Source organism: Hyaena hyaena, unplaced genomic scaffold (assembly GCF_003009895.1).
Source record: "Hyaena hyaena isolate Hyena2069 unplaced genomic scaffold, ASM300989v1 scaffold_29, whole genome shotgun sequence".
NCBI classification, from domain to species: domain Eukaryota; kingdom Metazoa; phylum Chordata; class Mammalia; order Carnivora; family Hyaenidae; genus Hyaena; species Hyaena hyaena.
Genome location: NW_024080661.1, coordinates 3,851,020 through 3,864,954, shown reverse-complemented (window position 1 = coordinate 3,864,954; position 13,935 = coordinate 3,851,020). Strand labels below are relative to the sequence as shown.

Genomic DNA, 13,935 nt, shown 5'->3' with positions numbered 1-13,935 from the left:
GCTTAGAAAGAGGCCCGTCAGGGGCGTCTGGGTGGCTCAGTCAGTTGAACGGCCGACTTCGGCTCAGGTCATGATCCCACGGTTCATGGGTTCAAGCAGAGATGTCTGTGCTGACATCTCAGGGCCTGGAGCCTGCTTCAGATTCTGTGTCTCCCTCTCTCTGCCCCTCCCCAGCTCGTGCTCTGTCTCTCTCTGTCTCAAAAATAAATAAACGTTAACAAAAAATTTTTTTTAAAAAAGAAAGAGGCCCGTCAGCCAGAATGAGGCCATGGAGGGCAGGGCTAGGGAGTAAGTGTGGAGGGGCTGAGTGAAGGAGCAAGAGCTGTGCGTGTTCAGCAATAGAAGACAATTCGTTCATTCCCTAGGCTACATGACACTTAGCTTCTGTGTCCCTCTCTCCACAGAGAGAGGAATATAGGTTTGAATTTTTTTGGGGGGGGTACATCTGATCCTTTGGGAGTGGGGTGGCCAGGATGCTTTAAAAGGAGGGGAAGAAGGCACTGGAGGAGAGGGCGGTGCCGGGGAAGGTTTTGGGGACAGCAGAGGCCACGCTGAAGCCGCCAGATGGTGTCAGCCCAACCAGTAAGATAGATCTGCCTCTTTGATCTGTAATGAAAGAGCCTCTATCCTAAGACCATTCGTCGTGAGCCCTGAATAAGCCTTGTCTCCCCGATCTTCCTTCTCCCACCTCACCCACAGCTGGGGAGCCATATGGGAGCTGTCACTGCTGCAGAATTCCCCAGTTAATGCGTCCTTTATTCCATCCACTTCTGAACTCCTAGCCGCACCCCCACCCGGCACCTTCCCCATGTCCCCTCATCCAGTGTTGTGGTCCCAAGAGGCAGTTCATTGTCATAACCCAACTTGAAGGATCGGCAAAGAAGACCAAATGAAGATTTTATTCTTGCGTGTGAAACGGGGGGCGTTTAAGAGAAACTGGAGTCACCAGATATTTAGTGAGTTTCCTCTCTGTGCCGGCACTTGGCCCGGAACTCAGATGGAAGAAGTAGGCCACAGATTTGTCCTTGGAGATCTAACGACCTTACAGGGGCGGGGGGGGGGGGTTGCGGATTGAGATGTGCATACTCCCTGCTCTCCATTGATCCTTTTTACCCCCCGCCATGTTCCCTCAAGCTTCTGGTTTCTGGACAGGCCATTCTGGGGAATTCTTTAAATATATTTATTTTAAGGTTTCTACTATTGACAAACAGAGCATGAGTGGGGGAGGGGCAGAGAGAGAGGGAGACACAGAATATGAAGGAGGCTCCAGGCTCTGAGCCGTCAGCACAGAGCCCGACGCGGCGCTCGAACTCAAACCGCGAGATCATGACCTGAGCCGAAGTTGGATGCTTAACCAACTGAGCCACCCAGGCGCCCCTGTTCTGGGGAATTCTTACTCAGAGGTCAATGTCTCTGTAAAGCTTTCCCAAGCTGGGAACTACCCATTCATTCCCTCCTGAGTTTCCAAAGCACCTTGCACATTCTTCCAGGATATCACTTAATATAGGATGCTCTAATCCGCAGTTCAGCAGGGTTTCTCAAGTACATGGACCACATCCTTTATCTCTATCCCAGAGCCAGCTAGTGCTTGGTGCATAAGAGGTCCCTGGAGAGTGTTTTGACAAAGGACTCTCACTTCCTGTCCTCGGGGAGTCTCTAAGAGACCCATGAGGAAGCTGAACTTAATACAAGTGCCTGAAATAAATAATAGCAGCTACACCTTGTCAAACACATATCCTGTAGTTCTCAAAGTTGGCGCGCTAACGCTGAACTTCACCTACTGCCCCAAGCCAGTCCTCACCGTGGGGGGCATCGCCACAAATGGCACCTCCCTCCGTGAGCCCGGCTGCTCCAGTGGAAACCTGGGGGCCGCCCTCTACTCCTCGCTCCTCACATCGAATATGTCCTTCAGTTCTTAGTTTCTCCAAAACTCATCTCAAATTCCTGGCCCCCTCCACCACCACCCTTCGTGCAAACCATGGTCTTCCCCTGCCTGGAGGGTGGCAGCCCCCACCCCCCCACCTCCTTGCTTTCTCACCTGACCGCCAGACCCACCCCCATCCACGCTCCACCCAGAGCATGACCTTTCAAAATGGGAAATCAGAGCCTGCCAGCCCCTGCTGTTCAGAAATCTGTTCAGCTTCCTGGGATAAACCCAGCGGTCAAGGCCTCCGAAACCCTGTAGCTCTGTGCCTTCCCCTCCAGCCCGGCTTTCCCTCAGGCCCTCACACACACCGGGACTCACCTACACCCGGGTCCATCCCTAGGCTCTCTGCCTTGGGAACGCTGCCCCCATCCGTCCACTCCCCCCTGGGCTAATTCCTCATTGTTACGGCCCAAGATAAAGGGTCTTTCTCGGGCCTTCCTTGATAACCAAGCTCAACTAGCTCTCTCCAGTTCTGCTCACACACCCTGTCCTCCCTTCGTGGCACACTAATCACGACTCGCAATCCTATGGACTCCTATCTGTCTCTTCCTGGAGACTGCAAGGTCTTCTTTCCCGTACAAATGAATATTTGTGTATAAATCAGGCATTCTGCAAGACAATTTCCCTTCGTAACTACTATCCTTGCTCTGCAGATGAGAAAAAGCCGCGTGCTTGAAGTCACACAGGAAACGGCAGAGCCAGGATTTGAGCCGAGGGGACTTCAGTCCAAACACCCAATCCCTACGCTTACTTGGTCTGCGTCATGAGCATACAGACAAGTCTCAGGCCGAGTTAAGACTTCACAAGGAATTCCTTTTAAGCTGGGCCATTTCAAGGGGTAGGAAACTTCCGGATGTCTGCCCCCAGCATACAGTCTTTCAGGAGTCTCCTTCCAGATCCCGATCATTTTAGGAAGTGTTACTGTGTCTTCCTCTAGGAAAAGCCCAAGCAGGATGTTACTCAGTCGCTGTCAAGAAATATACCGATACTTTGGATGGAACACACTTAGTGGAGGGTTTCCCAGTAAAAAACAGGGAAGGGGGCAGAGACTAATCCAGCTGCACTTTGAGGCTGTGTGTAGGGGAACGATGAAGGCCATGCGAGCTGAGTCAGCTAATGGAAAGACTTGAACGCCAGGATAAATGTGGCCTTAATCCAAGGAGCCATGGAAAGCCTGGTGGATGAGCAGGGGAGTGGCAAGCCGTGTCTTGATGGCAGGATATTCTCCACTCTTCCTGATCCTCTTCCGGAAGGTGGTTGCTGAGATTCCAAGGCCAGGAAGTGACCTCAGAAGCAACTGGACTGACAGCTGACAACAGTGAGGCACACCTGGTCTCCAATCCCAGGCAATCAGCTGCCGCAGCCTAGGAGGCCACACTGAATTCCTGTTCTGGCCTTTCAAAAGCTCTCTTCCTGAATTTGCCCGCTGCTGTGTATCGAGCCACCTGCCGGCAATGAACGGCTTCAAGCAGGATTTCACACTTGCATTTCTTTAGTCTCGGGTGGTGCCAGCAGGGGTCACTGGCGAGGCCGCATGCGGTATCTCGGGGCTGCACTCTGCACCTTCTCCCGCGTCCGGACCTCACTCTTCACTTGCGCTCAGGCTTTGGGTGTGGAAACATTGCAGCTGGTTTCCTGCAGCGAAAGCGGAAGCTGCCAGAACACCACTTCTGCCACATTCGAGGACTCAACACAAGGGAAAGTCCAGCGCACACTCCAGAAGGAAGAAGACAGTGCTTACTGGGAAGGAAGGGAACACATAGCCAGGAAATGCTGGTGGCCGGCCCTGGAGATGATCTACCACACCAGTGTGTGTGTGTGTGTGTGTGTGTGTGTGTGTGTGTGTGTGTGTCAAGAGTGTAGGCCCTGGAGATGATCTACCACACCAGAGTGTGTGTGTGTGTCAAGAGTGTAGGCCCTGGAGATGATCTACCACACCAGAGTGTGTATGTGTGTGTGTGTGTGTGTGTGTGTGTGTGTCAAGAGTGTAGGCCCTGGAGATGATCTACCACACCAGAATGTGTGTGTGTGTCAAGAATGTAGGTTTCTAATAACTCTGGAATAAATAGAAAGGTGAGCTGTTCCCAGAAACGGACACCCAGTTAAGACGGAAGGACTGGCTGCTTGGAATGAACACGAATGACCAAGGATAAAGGTGTTTATATCTCAGAGAACATGGGGGCAGGGGGAGGGGCAGTGGAGCCAAGTTGTGCAACAGCACAGGTCATTTTCTCCACTCTCGGGCACAAATAAACAAACCCCCAAACTCACAAACGGAGGAGGCAGCATGACCTGCATCTGCAGGCACTGCACGAGGCCCAGGAGACAGGCTGGCATTTCAGCACCAGGGACATTTGTCACCACCGGGCGGTCCTTTGTTTCCTTCTTGGTGACGCTCACTGGCGTTGGGTTGGAAGCTACCACAGAGGAAGTGGGCAATTACACTGCCCTCATCGGCAGGAAAGAGTCTGGGAGAGGCAGTGATGCAAGTTTGTGGCAGAAAGTGCTGGGCCAGGAGTAGCGCGTCTGGTGCGAGGATTCCACGATCTCACCGAAGAGCCAAAGATCCTTTCTACAATTCTACGTACACCTGTCAGCCAGTTTTCCGGGCAGCCTAGTAACACACAGGACCCCGCGTGTGTCTATGTGCACACGTGCGAGGCCACGAGGGGAAGTGAGGAGCCACAGGGTGGCAGGCCTGCTCCATTGGCGGGCCCTTTACCTCCCTCCGTGGGCCCGGCCATATGAGCCTGTGCATACAAGCCACAGGCTTTGGGGTGAGTGAAGGGTTCAGACCTGCTCACAGAAGCTTTTGCAAACCAGGGTTTCTTATTCTTTATTTTTTTTTTAATTTTTTTTAAATGTTTTATTTCTTTCTAGGAGAGAGAGAGAGAGACAGTGTGAGCAGGGGAGGGTCAGAGAGAGAGGGAGTCACAGACTGAAACAGGCTCCAGGCTCTGAGCTGGCAGTCAGCACAGAGCCTGACGCGGGGCTCAAACCCACGAACCGCGAGATCATGACCTAAGCGAAAGTCGGACGCTTAACCGACTAAGCCACCCAGGCGCCCCTCTTATTTACTTTTTAAAAAAATTTTTTAAATTTTTTAAAATTTTTTGAGAGAAATCAAAAATTTTTTTAATGTTTTATTTATTTCTGAGAGAGAGAGAGACAGCGTGAGCAGAGGAGGGTCAGAGAGAGAGGGAGACAGAGTCCGAAACAGGCTCCAGGCTCTGAGCTGTCAGCACAGAACCCAACATGGGGCTCGAACCCACGAACCGTGAGATCATGACCAGAGCCGAAGTTGGCTGCTTAACCAACTGAGCCACCCGGCCGCCTCCAAGGTTTCTTATTTCTTAACCTCAATGCAAGAAAGGGCTTCGAAGGCCCGAGTTTCCTGAACTGTAGACAAATGTGCGCGTGTATCAGCATCGCGCACATTCCGGAAGATCCAATGCTAGGACTTTTTTCTCAAAAGGTCACAAGAGTAAAAGTAAAGGGTCTCTGCGGAGAGCTACAGTGCTTGGCCCCGGCACGGCTCACACAATCTGCACCTTCCTGGATGCCATTGGGCTGACTGGTGGCTCTTCAGATGAAAACGCAGGAAGGTTCAGAACTCCCCTTGAAGCTACAAATACCTCTAAGATGCTTTTCATTCCATTCAATATTCCAGGAGCAATGTGTACTGTAAGCTGTGGTCTATTTTCCTACTGGCCTTTTGTAGGTAGCCCTGACCTTCACCTGCATCAACTGCCTTCGCATCAGCTCCGTGCGAGGCCATCCCTAACCCGGGGCAGGTAATCTGCCCAGAATTGCAGGGACAAGAAACAAGCCAACAGTCAAAGGGGAAGCCATATTGTTAAAAATTACTTGACTTCCTAGACCCTTGTGAGAAAGGGGACTAACATGACAGTGTTGCTAACGGGTCTGGACCCGGAGGATCAGGGCTTGGTTTCTATAATCCGGCAGCAAGAATTCTGAGCTCCAGTTTTCCCATGAGGAAGAGACAGAGGTGTGAGGAGGGAAGGAAACCTCAGGAAGGGACGATGCTTCCTGAACAGCTCAAATGGACACCTGAACAGGGCCTGGCTTCCGCTTCTGGGTTCAGGGCTCTGGCCCCTAGCTGCTGCGTATAGGATCAACTGAAGTCCTTGCTTTCATCTCAAAGTTTCCATGTTTTTTTGGGCAATGGAAATCGCTAGAAGCATGGGTGCCTGTGGCTGAAGTGAGGAAATCTAACTAAAAAGGGGAGAATGACCGTTCATTATGGAACCAAAATAGTGGAGAATGTAAATGGTGGCGGGGGGTGGGTGCAGGTTCTGAAGCTGGACAGACCAAAGTGAGTGTGCTGCCTTCATTGCTTACTGTCGCTTTGGGCTCCAGGTATCCCCCCTCCAGAGGGGGTGTGAACGTTAGCGCATGGGCCGAGGGGAGGCGGAGGCAGTGGGAAGGCCCGCAGCAGGGCCACTCACTTGGGAAGCAACCGGCACACGCCAGGGCTCCCTTCTCCCTCTGGAAATAGAGGAGGTGTTTCCATTTTGAGGGTTTCAGGAGCTGGATCCGGGAGTTACTATGGACTTGTTCCACTACTGAAAGAGCCCATGCAGCCGAGTTGTTTGTGTGCAGGTAGGAAGAGCCAGAGGGGACAGTTCTACACAAAACCGCCCGGGAGGTAAACACTGTTCCCATACCCGTGAGGGGTTGAAGATCGAGAAATCTTCCTTCTGCTCTTCGGTAAGGCACGCTCGGTGCCCAGTGGCTGAGTCGGTGCACACAAAAACGTCCAGTGCACGGGCCTCAGCATTCCAGGCTCCTGGCCCAGTTACCCACTCCAATGTTTTCAAAATATGAGTGAGCAGAATTTTCTTTGATACGAATGTCTAAAATACGGAGATATGGGCATACATCATTCTAAGGGTTTAAGAAGGACCACCCCCCCGCTTTTTTTTTTAAGAACTTAATTACTTTGAAAGAGTGAACAAGAGGGGGAGGGCCCAAGAATGAGAGAGAATCCATCCCAAGCAGGCTCTGTGCTGCGACAGAGGAGGCTGGGCACCAGAACGAAACTAGGGTCATGACCTGAGTCAAACTCAAGAGTCAGATGCTCAGCTGCGCCAGCCGGCCTTCCTTTCCCTGTGCAGGGTACGTGCTCTAGGGCGATGCGGCGCCTTTCAGAAACCCTCCCAATCTGGGTGTCAATGACTGGAGGGGACAATGCTCATTATTAACAAAGGAGCTTGGAGAGGAGGGGGGATCAATCTGTCCCCACTCCACCCCAAGTATCCATTGTACCCCAGCCATCCTAACTTCCTGCTGGTTCCTTGGCCCTTGAAATCACAGGAAGATGAACTTAATAAATAATACTGGGGCGCCTGGCTGGCTCACTTGGTAGAGCATGTGACTCTTGATCTTGGGTTTAGGAGTTCGAGCCCCATGGTGGGCATACAGCAAACTTAAAAAAAAACAAAAACAAAAAACAAAAAACGAACAGTGAGCAGTCACTGCTATGCATGCCTATTAGCCGCAACCGAGTGAGGCAGAGAATTCACTGCGCTTAGAAGAGTTTGTAGCAATCACCCCCTCTATAGATAGCCTGTATTGGAAAAAAAACATAATTCCGCAGCCACAAACCACATCCCTCAATAGTCAGCTTGCTGCTGGGGCAGACAAACCCCAAGTGCAATCACCACAAGCGGCCGGCCGTCTGCACCCTTTCCAGACGTAAAGAAGAGCCCCTGCGTGCGACAGCCTTGAGCAGAGAACATGCTTTATTGAGGAGTAGATACAGAACAGCACATTCTACCACGTGTGGGGAAGGGTCAGCTTCGGTAAAAGGCCTTTACCCCTTAAGAAAACCCCCAGTGAAGTTGCTTTTGAATAAACAGTGAACTGAAACTGGCAGGGAGCTGCCACGAACATGCGTAGAACGACTGCCCCCGGGCCACAGTGAGTGTAAGCAGTGTACAGAGAGGACAGGAGAAAGGCACGAATGACCGGAGTCGGGGCTGGGGGAGGGCTCCGCACAGGGACAGCGGTGCCGGAGGAGACCGCGGTGGGGAGGGTGGCACGTCCTACATCAAAAGCTGCCCCAAGATAGCAGGTTATAATGGGTTGGAGGGAAATTAGAGGGAGCATCTCTTCCCTTGCTTGAAACCAAAAATAGGAGACCAGAGGCTGGGGGGCGGGGGATGGTGGCAGATCCCAAAAAGGAGATGGAGTTCTCGGAAGGGCACGAGCACTTCAGTTCAGGAGGGAGGGGGAGGCACCGGAGAGGAGGTGCAAATGCTGGGGGGGGGGGGGGGGGGGGGGGTTGGCCGCTGCCCTGCTGGGCCGCGGGCTGGGCGGAGACCGGGTCTCATTTGCAATCACTTCCTACTTCCCCAGGGCTGTTGGGCTGGGGGGCGGTGTGCCAGAGCGGACTGGCCGCTCCCAGGGGAAGGTCTGGGAAGCCTGATGACCCAGGCAGCGTGCAGCAGGGAAAGTGAGAACCAGACAGCGTTTGGCACCTGCAGATGTAAGTGACACGGGGCGGGGAGCCGTGTGAGGGGCAAACACTGAGGCCTGGGAGGCCACGAGAAGTACGAGAAGTACTCGGTTCCTTCCACCCGGAATCAGCCCCGCCCGCGAACTCGGAAGGACAGAACCACCGCCTCACAGTCCTTCTCTCCATTTCATTCACATAAATCTCGGGCTGTTACCAAGATGAATCCCTGGGAGCGTCAAAAAAAACACACTTGTGCCCGATCAGCTGGAAGCTGATCAAAAACAGGCCCCTGGATAAAAAGGGCGGGCAAAATGCCAGGTGAGATAAAGTCCAAAGGGATCGGACCCCTCTCGGCTCGCGCACACTCACAAGTGTCACCTCTTCCCTGCTCTTCCAAGAAAAAGGGAAAACAAAAACAAAAACAAAAACAAACCCCACGCGGAAGGAGTAACTGGAAAGGTCGTGGCGGCGGCCACCATTATCTGGAAGTCTGGTGACCGGGTGGCGAGAAGCACTATTACAAAGTTCAGAAGACACCACACAGCCTCACGGGGCGGGAGGGCACGAGAACCAGTGACTGGACAGGTACAGTACCGAACACAACACCTTGGGTCAGTGCTACGGGGGATCTGCGCTCACGTCTACGGGAGATCCCATCCGGGCAACCTCACTGAGGCCGAAACAGCAGTTCCTCAGAACCAGCGTCTGCAGTGCACGCGGGGCTCGGAGCCAGGACAGTCCTGAGGGGGGGTGGGGGTGGGGCCTTCCCAGAGGATACTGTACTTGCCAATCACGAGAGCAACAGAAATGACAGACAGATCCCTAGGGTATGGATTCCTACTGCTGGGGTTCACTGGCTCAGAGTAACAGGTCACTTTAAGTGCCCTTGGGAGGGGTCCATTTTAAACAGCTTGGATCCATGGTTTTATTGGAGTTAGATCTTTTGGCCTCTTTGGCTATCCACTCGTCGATCAGGTCCTGGTGGGGGGAGAGAATGATGGGAAAACATATTACATGCATTCACCGAAAATGTCCTTATACACGTTAACATTCCAAAATGTCAGTCAGTCAAGGAGGAATCGCCAGAAGTTTAATGATACGCTAGGGTACAAAAGAGGTGTCAAAATATCTTGACTTACAAAACGCTTTGCTACAGGATCCATTTCTTCCTACTGTGTTCTCAGTAAGAACTGAAAATCATTATGTGTCTTCCCTTATCACACAGGAGTCAACTAAAATGGATTACAGGTGGGCCATGGCCTGACGTGGCATTTGTTAAAGGAATTTAAAAGCACTTCCACGAGCCCTGCAGTCTAGGAAGGCTGCCCGCTACAGATGGGCAATTTTTTCCAAGCAAAGAAAACCATCCAATGACCCACGCGCTGGGTGACACAAAACTGCTTAACTGATCTGCCTTACTTGGGCCCTCCAAATTTGAGACAGGAGCTTACCCGAAGCTTCTGAGAAGGGTAAGATGGGAGACAAGCTTAACAGGCATCAGTGCAGAGAAATAGGCATCAGGGCAGTGCAGAGAGGAAAAAAAGGAGACCCAGTAAAAGGTGCATGTAAGCCCACTCCATTGAGAAGAGAAGGCTGGGGGCGCCTGGGTGGCTCAGTCAGTTAAGCGTCTGACTTTGGCTCAGCTCATGATCTCGCAGTTCATGGGTTCGAGCCCCATGCTGGGTTCTGTGCTGAAAGCTCAGACAGCAGAGCCTGCTTTGGATTCTGTGTCTCCCTCTCTCTCTGCCCTTCCTCCTCTCACACTCTCTCTCTCAAAAATAATAAACATTTTAAAAAAGAAAAGATAGGGTTGTGTTTTGGGTGTTAAGGCCCCAATTTGCCATGTGAAGCCTTAAGAGGCATTCAGCAATGGGCCAGCAGCAAAGAAAAACTTTACCTGTCTCTTTAAAACTAGGTGTTTTCCTTTCCAGTACTTGAGCATCTGAAGGGCCTGCAGAGTGCTGACAATGTCCACAGGATTCACAGCTGTCTCCTGGCTAATTTCTGAAATAGAAGCAATACTAAGAACCTGACCAAAATGCAGACCCAAGACCCCCCGAACTCAGCCACCCAACCCAGCTCCCTTGCCCCCCGCCCCAAGGAAATCCAAATGGTTGGAATCTTTAATACTCAACCCAACCTGTTCAGGAAAAGCCTACATTCATTTGACCAATCCTAACTACAGAAGAGGCATATTACAGCAAGAAATCACTCCGGCCTCTACAGAAATCAAAGTCTAAGACAGTCCTGATTAAATTCTTCCAGACTTACGTAAACATACAGGGAAGTCTTAGCTCCTGTGTGTGCCAAAAGACTTCATTAAAAAAAAGGGGGGGGGAGGGGTCTTCTTTCTTGCCTTTTGTTAACAACCCCAGGTTTGTGAAACCAAATCCTATAACCATTCCCAAGAGGCCAAATGCTCTGGGACCCTGAGGCCTCTTTAGTGAGGATCTCCACAGTGCCCCACAGGCAATGGGCCTTCTATTCTCCTACTCAGGTGAAACACAGAATGAGGCATTCTCTTTGCAGGTTACAAGCAGAGCAGAACCAAGTGGAAAAGCCAAAAATATTCAGCAGCATTAACATCTTGGGTACCAACCGTCTCTCCAAGGGTCAAAACCAACCTTTGATAGAGATCTCTTTGCCTTGGAAATTATGCAGGTAACGGAGAAGCACTTCTTTCCAGTAACTGCGATAGCTTATGAGCCCCAGGTCAGAGAGAGGACGTTCCGGGGAGCCAACCTTTTCTTCCACTTTGGAAAGCAGGTAACCTGCCGGGGAACCGAACACAGACACTGTACTTCACCGGAATAGTAAAGGGCACCATGCCGACAGGGCAGGCCTAATGCCATCTGCTCTGCAGTCCGTTAGGATTCAGACATCTGATGAAATACATGGCGGCTGCTGCACAGGACGCTGCCCTGGGATACACCAGAGGGAAGAATGCGGTGTTTACATTTCCTTGGACGAAACCTGAAGAAAACTCTACAAGGTTTCATGTGTAGAATCATTTAACAATGGTACCTGTAGTTGTGTGTTGGGAACAGGGTGGTGGGGCAGAGCTGGGAAGCCATTTCGTTACATCGTTTCTCATTTTAGCTTGGAGACCTTTAAATTTTATTCTAAAAATTTTTTTAGGGTTTTATTTATTTCTGAGAGAGACAGAAAGAGACACTGTGAGCAGGGGAGGGCCAGAGAGAGAGGGAGACACAGAATCCAGGCTCCAGGCTCTGAGCTAGCTGTCAGCAGAGAGCCCGACGTGGGGCTTGAACCGATGAACCATGAGATCATGACCTGAGCCCAAGTCAGGCGCTTAACCGACTGAGCCACCCAGGTGTCCCTGGAGATCTTTAAAAAAAAAAAAAAAAAAAAAAAACCAGTGCGCCTGGGTGGCTCAGTCAGTTAAGCATCTGACTTCGGCTCAGGTCATGATCTCGCGGTTCGTGGGTTGAAGCCCCACGTCGGGCTCTGTGCTGACAGCTCAGAGCCTGGAGCCTGTTTCAGACTCTGTGTGTCTCTCTCTCTCTCTGACCCTCCCCTGCTCACGCTGTCTCTCTCAGAAATGAATAAAACATTAAAAAACATTTTTTTTAAAAACAGATTATTATCTCAGTATCCTAATCTCATTACGGGGACGCAGTCCATAAAATCCACTGAGAAACCTTAGCGAGAAACTCACCTGCTTCCGCCAAGTAAACAGCAAAGAAAAACAAGAGGCAGATGGGACTGTGAACTTTCCGACTACAAGTGACTGACAAGTCACATCTATCAATCCCAACGTATCAATTCTATTTGGAGCAGGGTAAAAATAATTACATGTGCTTTTTTAAAGGAACAAAATCGGAAAATTAAGGAAATCTGAATACCGTAACTTAGGGTAATTAAGTTTAGGGAGGTTTGGTTTTTTTTTTTAAACCTGAAATAGACCTTCTCTGTTAGAGATGACAAGGTTAATTGAGGGTAGAAATAAAGGTAAGACAAGATTGGTCATAAAATGCTAATCTCTCATTACAGGGGGTTTTATTATGCAACTATTCTACTTTTATGCATGGCTGGAATTTTCCAGAAAAACATGTTTATGCTGTTTTATAAATAGTTACCTGTTACCTGTTCAGAGTCACAGAGAGACTCCTCCCCCCGCCACCCCGGCCCAGGCCGTGCTGCTTCCTCACTGCCTCCCTTCCCAGGTGGTTGAAACATGGAAATGCTGGAAGGCTAACTCTAAGAATTCTAATTGTGACTAAAATATATTGTAGGACAGCGAACTCTGAATAAAATACAGTGGACTCTCCTCATATACAGGAGTTGAACGTTCTCTGAAGTGCGGCGAATACTGCACCACTGCTCCCAGGGGGAAATGCAGGGTTTCAGGTCCTATGAGCCTTTGGTTGTGTTTTCATCAACCCACCATTATGTAACCCTGTCTTCGACTTGTTAGCATCCAGCTGCCGGCCATCGGCGCCACAACCTATGCCTGAGCGAAGCCTGTCTAACACAGGCATTTATTTCTTCTGTGAGGCACACCTCAGCCTTTCTCGATGGCATTTCCGAACTCCACTTAGGGGCCACTTAATAGCACCCACAGGGGCGCCTGGATGGCCAGTCAGTTGAGCGGCCAACTTCGGCTCCGGTCATGATCTTGCGATCTGTGGGTTCGAGGCCCGCGTCAGGCTCTGTGCTGACAGCTCAGAGCCTGGAGCCTGCTTCACATTCTGTGTCTCCCTCTCTCTCTGCCCCTCCTCCATTTATGCTCTTTCGAAAATAAACATTATTATTATTATTAGGGGCGCCTGGGTGGCTTAGTTGGTTAAGCCGACTTTCGCTAGGTCATGATCTCACAGTTCGTGGGTTCGAGCCCCACGTCGGGCTCTATGCTGACTGCCGGCTCAGAGCCTGGAGCCTGTTTCAGTCTGTGACTCCCTCTCTCTCTGACCCTCCCCTGCTCACGCTGTCTCTCTCTGTCTCTCTCCTAGAAATAAATAAAACCTTAAAAAAATAAAATAAAATAAACGTTAACATTTTTTAGAAATAAATGTTTATTTTTTTAAGGTTTTATTTATTTCTAGGAGAGAGACAGAGAGAGAAATCAGCAACAAAACAGCACAAAAATATGAAAAATGTGGCATTAACGGACCGTGAGATGAACATCTGTTTACGTTACGAACGCTGAAAACGAGGCAGCTGGCTGTTTGCAGCCGAGAAAATGCGGCACCTTACTTTTTGCTGCTGTGCACGCGTGTGCAATCTGCAAGTGCCAAGAGTATTGGTTCGGGGGTTAAAAATAAATTCCAAATACAGAACACACAATTAATGAGGCCCGAAGCCTCTACCGGGTATATGGACCACCTCCAGACAAGGCCTTACAAAACTGAAACCCCCAATCCAGGAACAGACGTGAAGCCTTAGGCATGTAGGTGCTGTTCCTAAGTCTCCAATGGGGATAATCCCGCAAAGCTTACTTTCCTAGCCCCTCCGTCTCCTACTGTCAGGGACCAACTCCGGATTCATACAATGAAGGGTCAGCGTG

The 13,935-nt window shown here is 50.6% G+C and overlaps 1 protein-coding gene across 3 annotated transcripts in view; it reads right to left on the bottom strand.

Moving 5' to 3' along the window:
* Positions 1-7,674: 7,674 nt before the first annotated feature.
* KAT7 (lysine acetyltransferase 7) overlaps positions 7,675-13,935 on the bottom strand; it is a 33,643-nt gene continuing 27,382 nt past the window's right edge. For all 3 annotated transcript variants that reach the window (XM_039227807.1, XM_039227806.1, XM_039227808.1), the window contains 3 exons: positions 11,033-11,179; positions 10,306-10,412; positions 7,675-9,386 (listed from right to left, as the gene is read on the bottom strand). In XM_039227807.1, coding sequence (XP_039083738.1) covers positions 9,285-9,386; positions 10,306-10,412; positions 11,033-11,179 — 356 coding nt within the window. In that variant the 3' untranslated portion in view covers positions 7,675-9,284. The remainder of the gene's footprint in view (positions 9,387-10,305; positions 10,413-11,032; positions 11,180-13,935) is intronic.